Source organism: Amblyomma maculatum, chromosome 1 (genome assembly GCF_055883805.1).
Source record: "Amblyomma maculatum isolate TAMU_Amacu chromosome 1, ASM5588380v1, whole genome shotgun sequence".
Lineage (NCBI taxonomy): Eukaryota > Metazoa > Arthropoda > Arachnida > Ixodida > Ixodidae > Amblyomma > Amblyomma maculatum.
Window position 1 is genome coordinate 356224368 of NC_139344.1, and position 23187 is coordinate 356247554.

The following is a 23187-nucleotide window of genomic DNA, read 5'->3' on the forward strand; positions in this document are numbered from 1 at the left end:
AATCACAATTACTTATTTCACACTCAACACAATTGCTCAGCGCAGGCAAAATACTTATCTTTTGATAAGAAAAAAGTAAAGTCCTGACACCACATACATTAACAACATATTTTAATACACATAAATTACCGTTTTGACAGCATATGCAGAGCCAGTGCTTCGTCGTCTTTCAAATCAAGACCAGTGTCCATTGGCGCAAGCTCATCATCTTCCTCTTCACTGTCACTGTTAGCATACAGTGGCTGTTTTCTTGCCAGCTTTTTCTTTGCTGCTGGCTGCTTGCTAGCTTGGCCGGCTGGCCTTTTTCGCCTGAAACCATACAATCAGAACCAAAGCTCAGCATCCTTAGTACAAACAGGGAGTTCATACCTGATAAGAAAGGCATCAAGAAACTTTCTGCAGAGGCTTATGAAAGGCAATTAAAAGAAAATGCTTACTGACCGAAAAAAATTTGTTTCACTGACAGGCAGACTGATTAACTAAAGTATATTTGTTTATTTAGTGCAAACATCCGGTATTGACAAGCCCCAAACATACCTAAGGGCCGTAGTTTCCACAATGCAGCAAAAATTTGCAAATTTTGAATTGTTCTCGCAGACTTGTGTTTTACCAGCTACATCCCCCTCCCCCTTTTTTATGAGATTGTGTTTCTGTACATCAGTAGGAATAACGGGATGATTAGAAATCAATTATCCAATTATCTGAATTCTCTTATAAGGTAGAACTTAGTAACGAATTTGGTAAGCTTTGCCCGTGCCTTGACATGCTCTTCTCTCATGCTTGTTCAAAAATTAAAGCAAGGTGACGCACCAAGTGCTTTGACTTTTGGTAGCATCACACTCATATGCTTATATGGAAGAAAACAAGTCGCAACGTGTGTCGATTACCATATTTGCATAAATATTTTGCATGACCTTGGCTAGTGGCGGCCTCCCGAGAATGCGGATTCTGTCTTAAAATCAACAGCTGTGTTCCGATGTTCTTCCCTGCGTACAGCTGAAGTTACTTTTATTACTGCATATTTCCCAAAAGTGAAACCTTATCTTGCCTCCATTTCTGAACTTTCAGATGAGCTATAGCAGTGCCATTTTTCTTTCTTTCTTTTTAGGTAATATTGACAAAATATGAACCAGGCAAAGCATTAGGCAAGCACTGGTGAGAAAAGGTTTTGAAAAAAAAAAAAAAAGGTGATAATGGGGCGGCACGAGCAGTAGAGAGAGAGAGAAAAAAAAGAAAGGCTGTAAAAAAGGAGTGCACAACAGGAAGGGGAAAAAAAAATGGACAAATGAGCATAGAATTATGCAGCGCAAACACAATGCTGCAGGTCACTTTTTCATGCTTTTGCGCAGAAAAGCAACATCCTAATACAAACACCATATGGCTATCTTGACTCGGCAAATAAAGTTGAAGATATTGCAAGCAAAAAGCAAACATTTTGTTCACACACAGAATGATAGCTTTGCATCAAGGAAGATTAAGAAAAGGCACCTTGAAGCCAACACTGCAAAGCAATGTATTTTAACAAAACTTGAAGTTGGGCTAGATGGTGCATTGCAACTTGACTGAAGATAAAGCGCACAGGAAGACACACACAAGAGAAGAAGACACAGGACACGCGCGTGTCCTGTGTCTTCTTCTCTTGTGTGTGTCTTCCTGTGCGCTTTTTTTTTTCAGTAAAACAATGTATAGTGAACGCATTTCCCTAGCTTTTACATTTACCACTAACTGAAAGAAAAAATACAAGTCATATTCCCTTAAGGTCACAACTGAAGAAAAAAGCAAAATGAAGGAACTGCTTAAATGAGCACATGTTTACAGAAGCTGGTAGTTATATACACATTCAAACATGGTGGTGATGACATTCAGGTACATTAAAGTGGGATACTGATCGTTTTGAAAGAAAGCAAACTGGAAAGTTAGTTACTTGAAAACTAGCAGAAAAACATTTAAATGCAGTCACTATAAGCTCACAATTCCTTACACATGTAAAAACTACTGACTGATTTAATGAAGCACGTGAAAGAAAATTTGCATGCTGTTTTGGCATGGGGCTCACGTAATTAACACCATTTCTTTAACATGTACCGAAAAATTTAGCAACAGAAATAATATGAAAGTATAACATCACTATGGAGGCTCTTTACTTCTTTTCGCGTGCCCTATGAGACCTCCACTCGCATTTGCTAATGATACCCCGCTACCGACAGCAACAGTTACCTACCATTTTTTTTTTAAAGATATGACATTCACCAGAAAGACAGATAAAAATGAATAAAGTGCAACCCTTCTAATAAACTGCATCATCTTGAAGATTAGACAAGTATTAGTTCTGATTTTTACTCCATACAAGACATAAGACAACCTTGCCCCTGCTAATGTGAGAAAAGAAGAGTGCACGACTGACTCTGTGGAGCAAAAATGTGGAAAAAGTGGGAAAAAAGTCAACAAACCGCTGTGGCAGTTCATCATCTTCAGAGCTTGAAGCTGCAGAGCTGGGCCCCGCAACGCCACTGTTTCCTTCTGTCCCTGATGATTCCTCTTCGTCGTCCTCCTCTTCTTCAGACTCTTCCTCACTCCCACCGCCCACACCCTATTAGGTGAAAAAAAAAAAAAAAGCCTTGTGGAGCGGTGCATCAAAATTTCTATAAGACATGCAGTATACAATGCATGAGCTTTCCAGTTGGTAAACTACTGTTGACCCTTAATTTTGGTAGAGTCATTTGTGCACCCCAACTCCCACAGTGCTGTCAAAAGAGCTCAGTGTTTGCCTCGCTCCTCCATCTGCATTAACAATGTGCACAGCAACTACATGACAAAAAGGTAAAATAAAATCAATGACAATGATGCCCAGTGCAGACAATGGCTGAACACCCGGCTCCATATGGAGATTAATACAGATGGTTCTGTACTCCTTGCACAAGTGATATGTTTACAGCAGTGCAGACATGCTCAATTACTCTGATGCTAACCTAAATAGTAGCGCCAAGGGATATTAACAACAAAGATTTCCACAAGATGTGTTTTTTTGTTTTTTGCAAAGGTTTCCAACCGATTTCCCTCTACTCTGTCTTCAAGTTTGGACTGTCCTTAAGCATATTTTGTCACACAAAACAACACACAGCTGCAAAAACATGCGCTGCCACGCTGCATGTACATTTCCGTACAGAAGGAAAACGTTCTCATGTTCAAGCTTGAGCACTGAGGCTGTCCTACAAATGAATGTATTCTTTTTCTTAAAAGCCCTACGCCACAATCATCTTTAGTATTCAATTATTAAACCTCGTTGATACATTCCTTTAAAAAAATATGCGAAAAAATGTATTATCTGAGAAAGCATATGATCTGAACTGCCTGGCTTTGAAGACTACCTGCTGAATGAAGTACAAAGACATTTAGAAGTGACCACTGCATAAAAGTGTACATTAGCATTTACAGAGGTCGAATATGCACAGCTCCCTTTATGGCTCTCGCAGAGTTCAGTCCCTATTAGCACTGTGCTAAGCGCGGAAAAGATTTAGCAACAAATGCGGTTCATTGAAGGCAATGAAGAGCCGGGATCGCTTCCTTGGTGGTTTTTGGATGCTTCGTCCCCTTACACCACTGACATGTGGAGAAGCCGTTGCAATGGTTTACAGGCGCCGCGTTTTTGCTCATGCCACGTCCCCCAGACCCTGCCCGCTAGTATGCAAGCGAATAGTTGTAGTTATCAACCGGCTCAGACCTACGCCTCTAAGGCACCGCAAACAAACCATCGAGTTTCTCCTTATGAAGTCATGTTTCCGCGGAAACGGGCACCTCATATGTTAGCTCATTGGCTTTCTTTGATGCTTCACCTTTTTGCACCTAGGCACTGCAGAAAAGCAACTGTGGCGGGTGAGCGCTGCTGGTTAGTTGGTCATGTCGCGAGCGCTCGTTAGCACATGTCCGGATGATCGAAAAACGTATATATCACCCGTTTTTATATCATCCGGACATGTGTTAACTATCACTCATGAGATGAAAAACTGATCAGCAACATTGACCTGCCACATCTGCTTTATACAACAACAGTTTGTAAAACTTTTGAGCGTAGTAACCGGGAAATCGTGTTATCTGGGAACATATTAGCCGGGAGAAAAATAGTGCAACTCTATGGGAGATGGTTTACTGCCCGCGGTTTTGAGCATAACGAGAAATTTTATGAACCGGGAACATATCAACAAGGTTCTACTTGCAAAACGGCACCATTTCAACTGCTGCAGATGGCAGTGCAGGGACAGTTCTGCCAGCAAGATGTGACTAAAACAAAATGAACAAGGGCAAATAGACAGCCTCAGTGCACCAGCCAACATTTAAAACAAAAAAGCTTTGTCTCCGTCTAAGCAGAGCTTTCATCATTTGTAGGAGTTTGAATACGGTCTTCAACTGTTTGCTTCAAGCACCAAGTTCCTATGACGGAGATAGATAGTGCGATATGGGAGAGATAGTGAAGTGGGAAATCTTAGCTTGAAAATCTGTTGCCCATGAAGGGTGGCTGCAACTGGTGCTGTGCCCCAGCTGTAGCCGCTCTGGCTGGACAACAGATTTTACAGCTCATGTTTCCCACTCCACCACCTTTCCCATATCCCACCACCCCTCTGAATGATAGGGACATCCTCCTCGGAACAAAGGCCCTATTAAAACTCTTGCCAATGATGAATTTTTTGCCCAGACGAAGACAAGTCCTCTTGTCAAAATGGAGGCTAGCAAAATGAGGCTTCCAGTCAACACCTGTTCACTTTTTCTTGTGTTGTCAAGAATCTTATCATCCTGGCCTCTCTCTACCATGACTTAACACAGTAAGGTTCCCGTTTCTTGGATAAAGTTTATTATTTCACTCAAAACATCTTGCTGTCAGTACATTCCACGTGTACTGCAATGAGCAGCACGCAGAAAGGCAGCTTAATAAGCAGCAACATAAAACTAAACTAGCCCTAAACAGGAATGTAATCAGCTTTTGCAGGTGCTTCTCAAGTGAAAGTGAACAAGCCTAATTCCTTTTGCAGCTGCAGCCCTTTTGGGCAGCTGAATTATGTGGTCTCCCCTGCACTGCCAAACAGGCTGCAAAAAATAACTATGCTATTCTTGTGCTTTTTGACCATCGACAATAGAACACACCTAATACACAGCTCAAACATGGATACAGAGTTTTCCATACCAATTCTGCTACAGCCTCGCCACTCTGCTCTTTGCGCTCTTGTCGCATCTTGAGCCGCTTCATCTGAAACAAGCAAAATAGAAGTTTCAAATGACAAGGCCAAATTAAAAAGTGCCACAGGTTACTTTGAGAAGTCCTGATATGCCTATCAGCCCCACCTCTATCAACAACAACAAAAAGAAAAGCATGCCAAAACAATACTGCTTTAAACTTAGCAAGAATGCCACTCCAAGGGCCAAACAAAAAGCTCGTGTTTAAAGCTAATTACAACAAAGACATCTACATATATGCTCAACATTTGGTCTTTTTGTGCCTATGACTTTTTGCTACTAATAAAGAAATAAGTATTTAGTTCATATCTTTTCACCAAAAGTAGCTCACAACAAATGAGTGAGATGGAGCGACAAGGAGAAGAAAGCCTGACTGGCACTGCATGAGTACAACTCTAGCGAAAAACAGTGCAGAACTTCTCATAAGACAGTCGTCCCCCGACTCTCGGCCACCACCAAGATCATACAATGACTATACCTTGTGCATTGCCTTGACCCTCTCGCGGTAACGCTGCTTGTCAAATTTGTCCTCTTCCTCGAGAATCTTCTTCGAAATTTCCAGGTCGATACCACAGGGCGTCTTCTCTTCCTTGAGCAGCTCTCTGATGACTTCTGCCTTCTGGGTGTTGATGCCTTCAACGGCCTGCGGGCATTAACATTTCAAACTTACATCACTTAAGTATACATAATATTACATAGATCATTGTGTCCTATGTGCACCACCACGTCCACTTAAAGTGTGCATGGGCGCCTAATGCTGGCTGAATGCCCAAAGGCCTTGGCCCACAGAAAAGTCAAAGTGCCGCCAGCCTCACCTCGCCTTCCTCGTCAAAGACAACCTTCTTGTTAGGCACCACCTTCTTCTTCAGCAGCTTCTTTGCTGCAGCAGCTTTGGTCACAGGCTTCTGTTTCTTCTTCCTGCCCACCTCTTCCAATGCGATTTCCTTGTCATCATCCTACACAAAGGGAAAATGCAAACGTCGCACAATAAATATGGCAATACGGCCCACGGTCTCCGTAATGCCACAAGTGAAACATTCCGGGGAGTCCCCCAGTCCAATTAAATGCAAGCATTTGCACGTGAAAGCAAAGTTTAAACGCATTGTATGGATTGAGTATGCATAATGGCATGGAATTCTACGAATGTTTTGGGTGTTTGGCTGGGCCCAGTAATACACCGTCGCACATCTCATACAGTTCGAAAGATGACATGTGGTATCCGCTCTTAAAAAAGGCACAACTGTTTGGAGGCCACTGCATTGGGCATGCTTTGCTTCACTATCTGCCTGCTCATCTCCATCGATCCCGCAGTAGCTCCATGATGTTCAGTGCTAGAGACTGGTAGGCAGCGTGGCGTAGCAAACTCCAAAATTTGTGATGCCGGCTCTGAGTCCATGAATATACATCACTTTTGAAGTATTTCTCCAGAAATGTAACAAATCGATTCCTGAAGGGCAGCAGCTGATGCAGAGCTATGCCCTAAAAGAAATCGAGTCGTCTTCTGGCTCTGTATCCCGACGGCTGCAGTTAATGTTTGTGCTGACACAGATATGTCAGTGTACATGTGAGCACAGTTCTGATATTCCGACCAGGTAGCATAAGCCAAAGTAAGTTGCTTCAGCCCAATCTGAAAAGCTCTACAACAAAAATGATTTTACAGTATCTTGAATACCAGCGGAAGCTCCTAACAAGAAGCAATGTAAGCCAGCTTTCATACTTTACATCGCAAACTTTGTGGTCCAAAGACCTACAAGAGCAAAGAACTAAGAAACAAACACAGTAGAAACTCTACTGTTAAGTTTTTCACAAAACCACTGAAGACAAAACATACATGTCAGTTTTATGGCTGTTGCAAATAAAGCCACGCTTAGTAATTAAACTAATCACTAATAAAAAAGCTCAGAATGGCATCGCTAAATCTTTCTCTAGGATATAATATTCACATCAAGTTCCTGCAAGACATTTTTAATGCCTCGTCACTGTAAAGTTGTTTTTTGCATACAGGCCACTGCTGGAATAAAACCTCAGATGAAACTAAAATTTACAAACCAGAAGAAAGAAACTTACCAAAATACATTTGCGCAATAATACAAGCATTATTTTCTGTGCAAGAAAACAGTTGGAACTTGATATTGTTCCAACTTGATATTGATGAGAGGGCCAGCACCTCTACCAAACGTTAAGGGAAACGTACTCAGCGATAAACGCTAGTTAACTGTCAGATGCACACACCACCAGAACGAACCCAGCTTAGCCTGAGCGTCTTCTTCACCACACCACACCAGTGCGTCGTCATCTCGATACTGCGCACCGTAACAATATATTCAATATTACTCCACCCAAACTACTGTAGCAGCTTGGAAGGCTTGGCTAGTTCCCTACAATCATAGTGCCAGTTTTCTTAATGTTTTTCAAAAGAAGCGCTGCATTCATATCGACAAACTGTGGCCAAAGCAGGGTGTGATTGACAGAAGACTAGTCTTACAACCAACACGCAGAGTAAGCAACTTTTCAATAATGATGTTTACAATGTACTACGTAATATGTATGTAATAAAGCACCACCTTACTTACATCTGAGTTGTAAGTCACCGTCCTCTTTACCGTGAAGATGTCGTCTTCACTCTCATCACCTGACACATCAAACTCGAATGCCTTGGTGTCAGGGCCTCTGATGGGTGTAACAGGTGCTGTGGAGAAATCTTGCTCTGCATGGCTTTTGTTCATACTCCGTTCTTTCGCCTCCTTTTTTTCGTTGATTTTTTTCTGCTTGGCTTCCTTTGCTTCAAGTTCCTTCATGTGCTTTTGAAGGAATCTCACCCGGGGAGCCATAGCCAGCCCCAAGGACCTGTGGTATGAAGAACAGGTCCACATCTCAATATGAATGAACAGGAGGCCAATATTTGCAGTATACGTTTGATAGGGCTTAGGTCATTAGGTAAGTTTGCCAATGCGTAAGTGCCCTAGAATCACTGGATTACCTTGTGACCTTATGGCAATGACCATCAATTAAAGAAAGCAAGTAAGCCTATTAAATGGTAGCATATGATGTCTCTCACAGCTCGAGTTGCTTCGGGACGTTGAACCCTACAAACCAAACCAATCATGAATGATATTCTGGAGAGATATCAGCAGTAAACCGTAGCAAGTAAACTGTCACCCCAACAATTAGAAAAAGGACACAACAGCACAAAGTTAAATCTGTCCATGAAAGGTCGCAATAATGCTGACACTTGCTGGAATCAAATTTAAAAAATAAAATATATGCATCATAAGAGCCCACAGCAACATTTCAAGCAGTAAACCTGCAATGATATGCGTGCGATTGTACAGAATGCTCGGAGAGTACTGTTTAAGTGATTACACTAGCCTATGTCTTAAGCTATTACAGTCAAAGACCGAATTTTCGGACACCCCAATTTTCGGACATGCCCGACATTCCAGATGTTTTCACGGCCCCGCCACGAGCCCCATAGAATAAATGTATAAGGGCATCTGAAATTTCGGACACTCGAACCCCACCGCCGTGCAATTTTCCTAACTTTTGCATCATACAAAGCTGCCATTTTGGCTATCTCGCAGTCTGCGTATCAACGTTTTGAACTAGCCGTATCTAGCCGTCAAACACCGATTTGTTCTGGCCACGCTGGCTACGTTCACCAGCGCCTCTTCTGGAGTTTCCGGAAGCGGCATCGGCGCCGGGGTGCCGTTTCGTCTCTTCGTTGCGCAGACCCACCGCAGGCCACACGGTGTTTGGTTAGCCTGGTGCGTGGCTGTGCTCTGCGACGCGAGGCCTTGGCTAGGTCTAGATTTTACGACATTCATCAGTAAATTCCACTGTTCGCAACGTGAGGATTTCGCTTCCCACAATGGCCCCATCTCTGTTGTCGTCGTGCTCGCCGATGGCATCGAAGCGCGGAAAACAGTGCTGTTGGTTAACAATGGAGAAGCTACTATTATGTGCAGAACTAACCGACGAGGAAATAGTTTGTCAGGTTGTGGTGGATTCAGAAGACTCCGATGTTGAAAATGTTGAAACCGCAGCCGTGGCCAAGTGGTTAGAGCGCCCATCTCGGCTGCAGGAGGTGGTTAGCTTGAAACCCACCGCCGGACACCCACCGGTAAAAATGAGTACAAGCGTTCCCCGGCCAGGCACTGGGCTGTTCTAGGGGTGTGCGCTTGGGAGGAGCTCCGTAAACCCAGCTGCACTCCCCTCCCCGGTGAGCCCAAACCCAGTTTCGAACCTCAAAGCCTGCAAAGATGGTTCATGTTTGTTTTGCAAAGGTACTTCCTTTGAGCCTCACCTGCAGTGCTCCCTTTGAGCCTCAGCTGCAGCAGTTCTAAAAAAAAAGAAACAAAAAAGAAGGGCCACATAATGGGCTTTTGCTACGTGAGGCGGACTTATTGTTGTCCGATGGCAGAACGGATGACTGCCACATCGGCACAACTAATTGCGCCATGACCCCTTTTCCCATGCATTTCGCCCCAGAAGAGCCGAGCACCAGGCCGGCTCATGGCCGGCCAGCGCCGGCTATGAGCGCAGAGTCGACACGAGCATTGTTCACGCTTTCATCGGTGTACGGTGCTGACGTGACCCTTGCTCAGATCGATGCGAATATGACCGCATGCAAGCGGAATGCCGTCCAAAAAACGATTGAAAGTTATTCAAGACACTGCAGCAATAACATTGGCTGCCCTGACGAGACGACACATGCATAATAAACTTGCTGTCGGCTGCATACAGTTTTTGAATGGCTCTTTTTCATGCTTCGCTGTTTCGGAAGCCTGATACTTCATCCTTGACCCTATTTTTTTTTTAACATTGTTTATTGCCTCAGGGCATAATGAAATATGTTAAAAAAAAAAAATTTAAAGGGTATTAAATGAACGAAAAAAGGTTGGCTGTTCTAATAAAGTTCAAGCGAGAGCGATGGTAAGGCCCTTGCGTCCAAGCAATGTACGAAGAGTTGTTCGGCGAAAGGTCCACTGCTGCCAGGTCCCTTTTGATCCGTGCAATATTCGTAAAACGGTACGTCTTTTGCATGCACTCATTTTTTCGGACTGCTTGAATTTTAGGACATTTTTGCGTTCCCTAGAGGGTCCGAAAAATCGGTCGCTGACTGTAACTACACTGCCGTGTTCTTTGAGACCAACGGACAACGTGACGACTTGTATTATTGTGGAACACCTCACCTATCACACTTAAGATATCTAAGAATGACGTTATATTTTATTTCCAGCCTCGTATAAGTGTTCCTATAACATGCACGCCATTACTTTATGAAGGTACCAGAAGCATACCTTGCAAAAGCATCCAGGTCTAGCTTGGTCACATCAAACACACCCTTGTCTTTCATGAGAAATACACTTTTCAGATATGCTGTGAAGCACTGAAAAAGAAGAAACATGGGCATGAATTAAATGTAATCCCAAAAGCAGCCCTGAGGACAGCTCTATTAAAATTTCAGTATTAGCAAAACCTGACAGCATAGCATTTCGTGGCTTTGTGATCGCTTGTATGGCAGCAAAAAATGCATTTACTGCAGAGATATTATGATTCGAAGCAGAAATACTTTCTTTTTTCTTTCCGATGCAATATTCAAGCTTGGCTTTTGTCTACAATGCCTTAGACAAAAAATATATGGTGCAAAGCATGACATAAACGCGGACTGAGTGATTGTTGGTAAGCACCAAGCGGTGTAGTCTAGCGGCACAGCCATTCTTAAATATAATAGCAAGGAATTAAAACTCTGTGTGGCAGAAAAAAATAAAAAAGGAACAGATGGCTTGTTTCGAGCAGTCTCTTCTGTTAACTTCCCAGCTGTAGTTCTCAACCGAGCTCATATTCGTTCAATGATTCTCTGAAAGTTCACACTAGTAAAAGGCTTACTCGAAACTGTATCATTGTGACCGCTGCTCCGCAGGGCACAGTGAAGATAAATTACGCGTTATGCTATAAATTGATGCGCCAGATAGCACTAAGAGTAGTTTCGTAAATCTGTGGTCAAATTTTGTAATGCACTGTGCTTTTTTTTTATTTTTTTTATTTTCTGAAAGTAGCCACAGTATTTTATGGCTTCGAACTTTTTTCCAGCATTTTTTTCTTTCCCAGCACCCCCACGTATTAAAGAGCCAGCCTGTATAACAGCTCCATCTGGTTTTATGCCATGTCGGTATATGCCCAGTCCTCCATACCGGTATAAACTTTCCCTGGACCTATATAAATTTTTGATGCTGTATTTTTTGGCAGAGAAGCACGTGCCGAAGCGTGGACTATGTTGGAGAACAGCAAGCAAATTTGCTGGCAGCTCAACATATCATCTGAAGAACCAAAACAAAGTAATAAAACAGCATGTTCTGCAAAATACTGACTAACCTTTGCAGCACATATATACAAAATGCAATGTAAACTACAATTTATATACTATAAGAACAATTAGTGTAATTTTGCTACAGTATCAGAAACAAAAGAAAACATCTGCATGTAAAAATCTTTTAGGAGAGTGCAGCGCAAAATGGAAATTTCATTTCTGTTCACAAGGCATGTATTCTGATCTGAAAAAAAAAATAATGATTTGGCTTGAGGCAGTATTGTTTATACAGTGAAAGCTCGTTAACTCGACCTCCATTAATTCGGAAAATTAGATAATTCGACATGCACGCAAGGTCCCTACAATTACACATAGGAGTCCATGGGATGAAATTCATTAATTCAAACAAATTTGCCGTGTGTCGGTTAATTCGACCTGCCAAGTCTGTGCACCGAGAGCAAAAAGAAAAAAGAAAGAAAAAAAAAAACTGCCACGAGTGGCGCTACTGTACGGCTCGTAGGCCATTGTATGGTCATCATCATCAGCAGCGCGAGAGAGGGCAAGGAAAACGAGGTTCGGCCGCCATCTTTGTGCTTTGTTTATTGCAGCAGTCATGTTGGTGTCATACGCTTAACCCTATCGATAGCAAGTCTCGTTTTGGCGCGTGTCGTCGTTTCCGTGTGTTGCTGCTACGATCGCGGTTATTTAATCGCAAGGCAACGCCTTTTTTTTGGTAACTGCGCACTTTGCCAGCATGTTTACTGCACTGCTTTCGAGTGGGTAGCGCGCAGTGCCTGTGCGCCTTTGTGTCCTGTTGCAATGGCGACACCAGCAAAGCGGCCGAAGTACCAGGCAAAGGACCTAGTGACGAAAGTAGAAATACCGAAGGCTCTCAAGGACGGTGTTTCACAGAGCGATGTGATGGACAAGTATAATATTAAAAGGACCACCTTGTCCACCTATGTAAAGAATAAAAGCAGCATTATGGAGGCGCTGACGAGGATTCGTCGGAAGATGACGATTGTGAGCAGTTGCCCCAAGTGCGAAAGCGCACAGTGAAAGAAGCCGCAGAAGCATTGTCCATGCTGGAGGACTTCTGTGAACAAATCACGATGCGCGTGCCGCAGAGCACCTGGCAGCTGCTAGAGCTATGGTAGTCGCTCAAATTCACCCGAAAAAGCAGACGACAATAACAGATTTCTTTGCCAAGTAAAGGTACGTCCTGTTGTGGCAAATATTGTTTTTTGTTGTTCATTCGATATTTCGACGTTCGGATGATTCAACAATTTTTCGCGGTCCCGTCAGTGTCGAATTAACAAGCTTTTACTGTAGTGCAGATTTTTACGGCCCCCCAGAAATATGTCATATGTGGTCCATGCTGTAGATGTGAAAAAGCTTAGTGTGGCATCTTTGCAAGGACAGGGTTAAACATGAGGCACTGCTACCACTGCACAGCATCGGAAAAAAGCTGCATGTAAGAACTGTCTACCTTGAAATGTTATGACACTTATTTTATACCATACAGTACCCACACACTGAAATAAATTGGCACGATATTGGTACTGTGTAAGCAGTGTCTGGCCCAACATATGGCGGTATATTACCAACGTAGTACCAATATTGGACCAATGTTAGTGTCATTTGAGTTATTTCTATATATATATGCATGCCAAAATGCAACACCTTCTACATGTGAGAACAAATTGCATGGCACTCACTCGCTGAGCGCACTCCTTGAGTGCCACGTCTCTGGCACACATGGCCTCCAGTTTCTTCTGTACATTCATGAACATCCGGGGATTGACCCTGCAATTGGTACCATATGGCCTGACACCAGAACACTACCACCCTCAAGCCCCCCCCCCCCCCCCCCCTCCCTCTCTCCCCCTTGAACAAATTTTCTTGTGCCATTGTTGGCACTCCTCTAATGTAAACTTGGATAGGCATATATTCAACACACATCACAGCCCAGTGACTGCTAGAGAAAAAAAAGCTCTCAAGTTAACTGCTTTATGGAGTAGCTTGATGACAGCCATTAGCAGTTTGAATGCAGGCAAAAGCAAAAAAACTTACTTCCTATAAACTCCACTCTTGTATTACGGTAAAGTGCACAAGAAAATATCTATTTGTTCTATTGACACGCAGCATAACAAGTTTGTGCACTTCCTACTCACTGTATTTTTGAAATTGGTATCTTGCTGTTTGTCAACTGTTCTGCCATTGATTCCTCAGATGGAAGCAGGATCAGCAGTGCTTCACCATCTTTTTGGAACCTGCAAGCACAGTGAAAAAAAGCAATGCTATACTGTTCCCAGCCTTCATGAAGCATCTAGAAATGGGCCACACAAGATGTTACCCCCCACATCGTGCTGCACAGGAAACAAGTCAAGATACACAGTAGAGTGAGAATCCCAGCCTCTAGGCATATATGAAACTGAGGTAAGTAAAGCAATCGAACACAACGTGGCAGGGAACCATAAAGCCTGCTTTCTGTGGAAGCCTGGGCAAGCTGGGCAGGTACGGACCTGGCTGTTCTTCCAGCTCTGTGGATGTAGGTGCTGACATCCTCAGGACAGTCAAACTGGATCACCCAATTCACCGCCGGAAAATCTGGAGCAAAGTAATCACAAAAACAAAACTGAGTTCAAAGCAAGCAGCAAGAAACTTGTTTGCAACGCCGTTAAGAGATCAGTCACAAATAATTTAAATGGTTGACAAGCAAAACTTGGGTAAACAAGCACATAGGAATGGTTGTTAAGGAAGCAATTATAGTAGTACTAAATATGCAATGGTAAAGAGTACAGAAGTACGCACTGAAAACAGAAAAAGCTCTAGAGGAAGTTTCCAAGGCTCCACCTAAGTTCAACAAGCCTCAAATCTAAATTAATATTCTGTTTAACTACTATGCAGACCATTGAAAACATAAAACCTCATATTACTATACAGTAGGCTAAATAATGTTTTGTTGATGGTCAACCTGAAACCTGAAAAAAGTGCCTTAACAGTATGGACAAACAGCTGGGCGACAATTAAGCTCCACTTTTAAGGGTGCGACACAACAGCAATAAAACATTAGCTGTGATTCATCTCTGGTTAAACCTGGATGGAAGCAGAAGTTTCTTTCGCCTGTTACATTATTCCCCTATCACGCCCTATCAGTGTAGGGCCCTACATTATTGGGGACATTTAAGCTCAGCCTTTAAGAGTATGATGCGAGAGTGTAAGCTACCAGCCCACATATAAAGTCCTGCTTTAACCAAGCCATATGGACGAGCCTGCGTATCCTAGGAGTAACGTGAATGCAAAGAGTTCAGGCAGGCTGATTCCGATATCACCCTCCTATATGTAAGGAGCGACCACAGTTGGCAGCTACTGCCCGTGGCATAGGGGTTACGTGAATTCAAATGTCATGCAGGCTGATTCTAATGTCACCCTCCCATAAGAAAGGAGAGGCCCGAGTTGGCGCTCTTTCAGGCGTCCACCGACACTGACACTAAAGGCTCGAGCTGGCTGGCGTAGTGAAGCTTCCGTTTCAAAATGGCTCCTCATTAGCATATATGCACCTTGCTACTTGCTTAATCATTAACCCCTAATTGGCACTGCTATTGTCTCATTAGCATACCACCATAAGCGACCACATTATGTGAAAAAACACCAAATAGATACAAAACACAACTTTAACCAAGCCATACGAACGCGTCTGCGTGGCCTAGGAGTAGCACGTCCGACTTGGGATCCACGGGTAATGGTGGGTTTGATCCCCATCGCAAGGAAGCTACCAAAGTTGGCAGCTCCTGCCACGTTACGTAGTCTCGTACTCACACAACCCATCGGTTGTGTCATGTCACCTGCCAACTACCAACAGCCACACCCATGCTCATGATTTTTCACACACAACGCTGACGCCAGATTTTCTGGAGAATGAGGCCTTTACCGCTACTGCATTTAATAAATAGCTCAAATAACTATACTAGGCCAGGGCTTTCAAAGTAAACAGTAGGTTTCAATATTTGCGGCTTCTCACCCAAACCCCGTGCTGCAATGTCGGTGGCTATGAGAACGGCACTCTGCTTGCGACAGAATTCATCGTAGACAGCCATGCGCTTGAGCTGGAACATGTTGCCATGCAGCTCCAAGATGGTCATACCGGGCCTCATGCGGCAAAAGGCACGGTACACATACTTGACCTGAGTTCCAGGAGCATCAAAACAAAAAGGAAAGGAAGCAGTCAGTGTGCAGCATGAGATCAAAACAAATCGCCAATCCTCACAAGCCCGCCTTATCTCGGGAAATATGGAAATTATGGGTGCAATAAAAGCAGGCTACTTCACATAAGTAGGACAATAAGCATATTGATCTGCGGCAGGGCTGCCCTGCAGTCTTAACTGACAGTGACCATGGAAACTAGAACTTGTAAGGTAATGAGAAAAAGAACACAATACATATCACACAGTAATAAAAGTGGCATGAGATCTTTAAAAAACATTACCTCCCCTCCTTAACCTTAACAAACTGAAACTGTTAACCAGGCCTAGGATCAGGCCTAAGAATAGAAAATCGGAATTCAGTTAACTCACTGACCGATATAACAACCTCTCGGCAAAGAACTATCTACAGGTATAGCATAAAAAAACTCCCTTTTTTCACTCACTTCTAGCCAAGAAAAACATGATAGAAATTGGTTACTACAAATAAAAAAAAAAAGTAACAAGGGTCCACACACCTGCTTGCAGCTGGACAGAAACACAAGAATCTTCTGCTTGAGATGGTTTCGAATAAATGACCAGAGCAGATTCAACTTGTTATGCAGCTCACACACAACATAGCTCTAGGAAGAGAAACAAGAGGAGGCATTAGATGCTTCACACACTCAATAAACAGAATTCACATCACAATTCATTTGTAGCAGCCGGAAAAAAAAAAAAAACACGAAAGAAAAACATAACAAACATGAGGTCTCACAAATGAGGGATATACACCAATGCAAGACATAATAAAGCTGTTAAAGGGACAGTCTAGAATTTTTGATGACAATATTTTTTTCATGTGTATGCCTAGAACTTCTTGCCTAAACAGATGAATGGCTTGCTGCAGTGCTAACCAACAGAGCAGAACTTAAAAACCCAGATTTTTTTTTATATGGCACTCACGTTCTCTTATAGTAGATGACATCTGCAACCCATTCAGACATCCGCGACAAGATATTGAAGTTAGTACAGCAGCCATCTTTAAGAAACTCAATGCCAAATCTGACGCACTGATAGGCAAAGTGCAGAGGCAATAACAAGTATGACATCAAAATATTAACGAAGATGCACAGACATTGTTAAAACTGCACTTGATGGCAATTTGCAAATAATGGTATCAATAAATCAAAACTGGCTATATCTGTCACAGGTGCCAGCAACTGCTTTTGCAAATGGCAGCACAGCAGCAGCCTGCCTTTCTGAGAACACTGAAAAAGAAGATTTTCTAGTGTCATTTAAGGTACGAATACCTGCCAAAACATCAAGTTCTGCCCTTATTGACAATATTGCCATCCCAAGAAAAAGTCTGCAAGAATATGCCAATATTTTTACACTCATCTAGTAGCAGCAGACTGCCCATTTGAGAACTGACTCCCTTACAATGCTTTGCAGAATATATGCCTCTAACACTGTGAGTTATACTCATACATATCAAATAATACCTGGCCCATTGCAAGCAAAGATACATTTGTGACAAGACCCATTACTCTGGCTGCCTTAACCATTCCAGCAAGCACTTTGCATGTAGCCATGGCTATGGGCACTAAATGTGCTTAGAATAATTAATGACCCACACTGGCTCTTTACCAAGTGAAAAGCAGAACCCACCACAACTGGAACAATATTGAAATGCAGTGCAAAGCAGCAGACACACCTGAGTGAGGCCTTCAGGTGTTGTGAACTTTGCATGCTCATGAACCGACACATAAGCTGGGTCCTTTAAACTTAGCCTCGCCAAGTCTTTCACTGATCTGCAGATTCAAAGTAACAAAAACACAGTTCATGGAAGGAAATTATTATGGCATGAAAGAACAAGCATTAAAAAGAACCAGCAGTAAAAAACATGCAAAAAATTGACACTAAGCATGATTAAAAGTCATAACTCACTTAGTTTGCGTTGCAGAGAAAAGTAATGTCTGGCGCTCAAGTGGAATGTTCTCAATAATAGCGTTGACAGTTTGCTGAAACCCCAAGTCTAAAATACGGTCTGCTTCATCCAGAACTGGAACATACAACACATAATGCATCACATGATATTGTAAGATCAAAGTGTGGCCCAGAAAAAAGTGCACTGACTAAACAAGCATACTCCCACTTCTTAAAAGGCATAGCTTCAAAATAAATACAAAACACTCTTGGTACTGATTCTTGCTATTTGAACCACTGGCAGCATAGATTTTACTATGAGGACAGACCATTATTTAAAATCAAATTAAAAGCAGGCACAACAATTATTAATTCGCCAAAATGCATGCTACTTAAGCCCATAGACATGGACGAATGCTCAATTAATAGTTTGTTAATTGGGGAAAGTTGGATCATGTCTTTAAGGGTGTACATACAAGGGACAAGGTACAAGGGAGACAGGAACAAATGAAGTACTAACACACTAAAGTTAGGTTAGGTTACTCATCTCTTGGAAGAAGGCAACAGAGCAGGTAACAACCCTAAACATAAGAAGCACACACAAACACAAGGACAACGCTACACTGACAACTATATTGACAAGAACCCGCACATCTTCTCCCTTCACTTCACGTCTGCAGCCAACTTCTTCCTTGTCTTTAACATCCTGCCGGTTTGCGCAGAAATTCTAATTCCTTCTTCAACAAAACCACTGAAGGCATACTGACACATTGGTCTCCGGAGTCACAGATTGCATATGCTTCATAAATTTCCCTTGCTAACTCATCCTTCATCCTTTTCATAACCTTAACATTGCGAAGGTCAGCTGGATATTTTTGGTCAGGTTAGGTTAGGTTAGGTTCAGTGTTTCACTTCATACACACAAGAAGCATGTCCTAATAATTAGCTGCCATTTGTAAATAAGTATGACATATTTGTAGATAACAAAATTCCTACAATCGCTCACGTTGGCACCTGCAGCAGCTAGCAGCGCAAAGGAAACAAAACCTTCCATGATCTAATAGTTCCTGATAAAGCATGCACAGCACTTTTTATCAATTCCTTGCTCACAGCAACGTGGCCATTCAGTGCAACAAAGACTCAAGAATCCTTACAACTACGAAAATACAACGTTTGTCTACATGCCCAAAAATAAGTTTCCCAGACTGCTTGCATTGCAATTTTAAAGTAAGTAGATTTTCAGCTTACGAAAGCGGTAATCATGTTTCAAAAATCATAACAAAGTGCAATACTTGATGCATGTCAGACATTCAGTTAACAATCTTCCCTTTCAGAGCTCGTTACTTCGATCTGGTGCACTGAATTATGCAGTCACTGTACCTAGAATCTGCAGATGGGTGGCATCAAACAGGGGATTTTCATCCATGTGCTGAAGCAGACGACCAGGTGTGCAGATCACAATGTTGCAGGAACCCATTCTCTTGCTCTCAAACTTCAAGTCCTACAACAGCGACATTGAACAGCACACTTTAATTTCCACCACTGAGACTTAAACAGCAAAAAGCTGTTAGCACTAGCTAATAAAACTGCAATGAATAATGAGTGGACTCCTAGCATACTATAAAAAAAGAACCTTGCCTGGATTTCCAACATAAATATCACAGGCAAGCGATGTACAAGTTCAGAGAGTCAGTTACCAGAAATATACGAAGACGAGACTGAGTAAGTGATGCAGAAGATCATGCAAGCAAAGTGTATTTTTGCTGCATGGTCAGCAAACATTAATGATCTCCAGAACTTAAGAATAGATGCAAAAATTTCTATCCAGAAAGCTTTAAAACATTGAAGAAAACACCTACTGAAGCAACACTGTCAATTTGATTCTGCTTACTATGAACAGCATGTATAATATTGCCACCCACGCATCAGACATCATGGTGGCAAGCAAAGAAGACAGCACAACATGGCGATAGGGCTCCTCTCGCGCCACTGCCGATCTTCTTCTTCGTAACAATATGTTGCACTGCACAAGTTGCACCTGTAGGGACTTGTGCACACACTGCCCCAGAACACCAGCAAATGGAGTCAAATCAAATCTCCAGTTTCATTTTTGTGGCAAAAGTGGAGCCACATAAAAATAAAAAGGCCCTTCAATGCTGGCTATAATCCGATATGACTTAAGAAAAACGCCCTTCCCTTCAAAGAACCCTCCTCCCCCCTCGAGCAGGCAATGATGTCGAGCAATTCTTGCAAACAATCTCCGTGGACAAGTTAGCAGGTCAACATGTGGTGCGGCAGATCAAAGGAGAGTCACCTCGCCTTAACTGTAGTAGTCGCAGCATAAAGAGGGTTGGTCGACGCCATTGACAGAAGGGCCTCCTTTGAGGAGCACCCGTTATTTTTTCTTGAGCTGTATCATACTACAGATCCAGATTCTAAGCTGGTGGGGATCACCCATATGGCAAAATCAAGTAATGCAATATGTAGTTCTAGAGCAAAAGTACTCCAAACACAAACTAACAAAAGGAAACCAGAAAAATATTGGCACCCATATAAGTTCATACCACTAAAAAACACACTTCTCGCATAAACTTAGAGCAAAAAATAGAAAGGAAAGAAATAACAGGAGATTAAGCATGGTTAGGCCAAATACAAATCAGATGGACTAGCACCTTGGTTCTCTCTTTGGCATTGGGTTGCATATGCTCATTATCGTACAGTCATAATGTGCCACATTTATTGAAAGACTGCCTAGCATGGATATAAAAACTTTCTTTAACCAAGCTGTACAGACGAGCCTGCATGGCCTATGGGTAGCATGTCTGACTTGCAATCCAGAGGCCCCAGTAGGTTCGATTACTATCTCAAAAGCACCCAAACTGGTACTAAACTGGCAGTCACTGTCATGACAGGTGGTCTTCTGACTTCACATAACTGCTCTAAACAGACCCGAGCCCATCGCACAAGCGTCGCCGCTGCACGAGCCTGGAAGCTTCAGACATCAAAAAACAGCAAAATGGCTGTGTGGCAAATAGTACTAACGCCCTACAGGTCACATTATGCCATTAAAAACAAAAAATTAACAGTAATGAAATTTGCAACTGCACTCACCTTGCCTCCTATTACAAGACCAGCTGAGAAGTCGTGGTGAACACCAATCTTCTTCAGCACTTCAAAAATCTGGTATGCGAGCTCCCGTGTTGGAGTTATAATCAGTGCACCGATGCCATAGTCGCGAGCCCACATTTCACAATACAACTTTTCAAGCACCTGCAAAACATAGTAAACAGTGATCAAAACAGCTTGTTGCATGGACAAAATAAATGCTGAATGAGTATCTTCTAATGCGCATATTTAAAAGATATGAAGATGTAACCTAAAAGGTATCAATACTTCCCAATAGCAAATCACTCAAGATAAGTTGTTCTGCACAACGAAATTAACACACACACACACACAAATTGGTCTAAAAAGAAGGTATACCAGCAAGCAATATGCTTGCTGGTATACCTTGAACCAACATTTTGGTTCATGGACCCTTTTCCCAAGCATTTCACCCCAGAAGAGCTGAGCACCAGGCCGGGGGAAATCTTGTACCCATTGGAAACCGGTGGGTACCCGGCGGCACTGGGGATCGAACCCCGTACCTCCCGAATGCGAGGCGGATGCTCTACCACGAGGCCAGCGCTTCGGTAAAAAAGGGCCACATACTGGGCTTTTGCCGCGCGAGGCGGGCTTATTGTTGTCCGATGGCGGAACTGATCACTGCAACATCGGCGCAACTATTTAGGCCGTGACACCTTTTCCCAAGCATTTCACCCCAGAAGAGCCGAGCACCAGGCCGGGGGAAAGCTTGTACCCATTGATAAACCGGTGGGTAACCAGCGGCACCAGGGATCGAACCCGGTACCTCCCGAATGCGAGGCGGATGCTGTGTGGTACAGCAAGCAATATGCTTGCTGTACCACACAGTATCATATAAGCCTTAGGTCTGAAATCAAAGCAGTTAATAACAAATTCGTTTTGTTGTGAGGAAAAAAAAAAGGGATTGAAAAAGACGAGCAGATAAATGTGTAGAGAACTCTTGAAGCCACCCCACATCTTACCGGAATGAGGAAAGCAAGCGTTTTCCCTGAGCCGGTCTTGGCAGCTCCAAGGATATCCAAACCCCTCAGTGCAAGTCCAACGGCCTCTTTCTGAATTTCGGTTGGTGTGACATAACCAGCCTCTTGCAGTCCTGAGGGAAGCAAAATTCAGCCCACCTTAAATCGTAAACAAAAAGCATCTCATGTTGCAGGCACGGGTGGAGTTTGCAACCGAACGGTCAAGACCTTTGCGGAAGAGTAAAAACCTCGGCCAGTTAGTACATACGTTTAGAATAAGCACCATTCAAGAATGAAGGATAAAAGGAGAAAAAGTTAGTCTTTGTTGTGCGGCATTTTATTCTTGCCATTCGCCTTTTTTCTAAATAGTGTTCGTTCTAAAAGTATACCCCTTAAATAAATAAAATAAATGCACACCTCTCTGTGTCAATTCTTGGCCCATGGGCAAGATAAAATATCAAGGAACCTTTAGACACGAAGTTCTTGGACTTAAGCATGCATTTAATCAGCCCGATAAAATAGCACCTGCTGCTAGAAAAGGTGGTTTGCTCGTTTGGTCGCGGCCATGTGCGAACAGCTTCACTGTCTTTCCAGCGACTGATCAAGCCAAGACGGCGGTGAAAGCTGCTGCGCTGCAGTTCATTCAGCTTTCATTCGCCACAAGTACTGCTGTTCCATGGGGATAAGCATACGCCGTACGAGGCAGGACCAACACAAGCGTTTGCAGCACGTGCATAGAGAAAGGATTCAGGCAAGTGCGAAATAACCTGCTTTTATTGGCACAGTTAAGCACTTGCACTTGAAATGCGACTGGGAGGCGCCGTTTCCAAAGCAGACCAAATAGCAAAGCGTTTCTCATCTACTCACCTAGTTGAGTCTTTGTTGACAGCGGGAAGTCCTTGAAAGTTTTCACCGCACTGGAGTCGAACTGCGCGTAAGAGAAGATCATTATATGTGTTCGACGCGTACTGACATGGCACGGACCCTGCAGTGAAGATGCTCGCTAAACCTTCTAGCAGGAAGAATAAATCAAGAATGAGTCGATAAATTAAGTGGAATAAGTTTACAGTTAATGCGAGGCAATAGAAGGTATCAACAAAACTACTGAATCTATAAACAAGGTCACAAGAACCACATTCCTGCACTTACGTCTTCGTAGAGACTTCGCAGTGTTTCGATTTCTTCCCTTTCAGTGAGCCCCCTCGTTTGCCTCTTCCTGTAAACTTTCATGGATTCCTTCTCTCCACGTTGGCTGAATTTCTTCGACGGCTTGTTCCATTTTCTTTTCGTATACACGCGTTTATCCGCCGAGTTGTTACTGTCCATCGTGCTGTCCATGTTATCCATGTTTTCACGTGTGGTCGCTGCCATTTTGAGCACAGCAAAAACGTGGCGAGAAACACTACTGAAGAAAAAAGTGTAAATTAAAATTAGT

At 42.9% G+C, this 23187-nt stretch overlaps 1 protein-coding gene across 1 annotated transcript; it reads right to left on the reverse strand.

Annotated features, from left to right (window-relative positions):
• Positions 1 to 100: 100 nt before the first annotated feature.
• On the reverse strand, positions 101 to 23121 carry LOC146207880 (putative ATP-dependent RNA helicase DDX10). Its single transcript, XM_084591257.1, has 19 exons — positions 22902 to 23121; positions 22620 to 22680; positions 21756 to 21886; positions 20761 to 20919; positions 19030 to 19150; positions 17671 to 17785; positions 17438 to 17534; positions 16260 to 16364; positions 15561 to 15723; positions 14062 to 14146; positions 13711 to 13809; positions 13255 to 13342; positions 10527 to 10615; positions 7800 to 8073; positions 6042 to 6182; positions 5705 to 5869; positions 5177 to 5239; positions 2451 to 2590; positions 101 to 309 (listed from the first exon to the last, which is right to left on the reverse strand). The coding sequence occupies exons 1-19, from the start codon at positions 23097 to 23099 to the stop codon at positions 126 to 128; spliced, it is 2478 nt and encodes an 825-aa protein (XP_084447383.1). The 5' UTR covers positions 23100 to 23121; the 3' UTR covers positions 101 to 125.
• Positions 23122 to 23187: the final 66 nt, after the last annotated feature.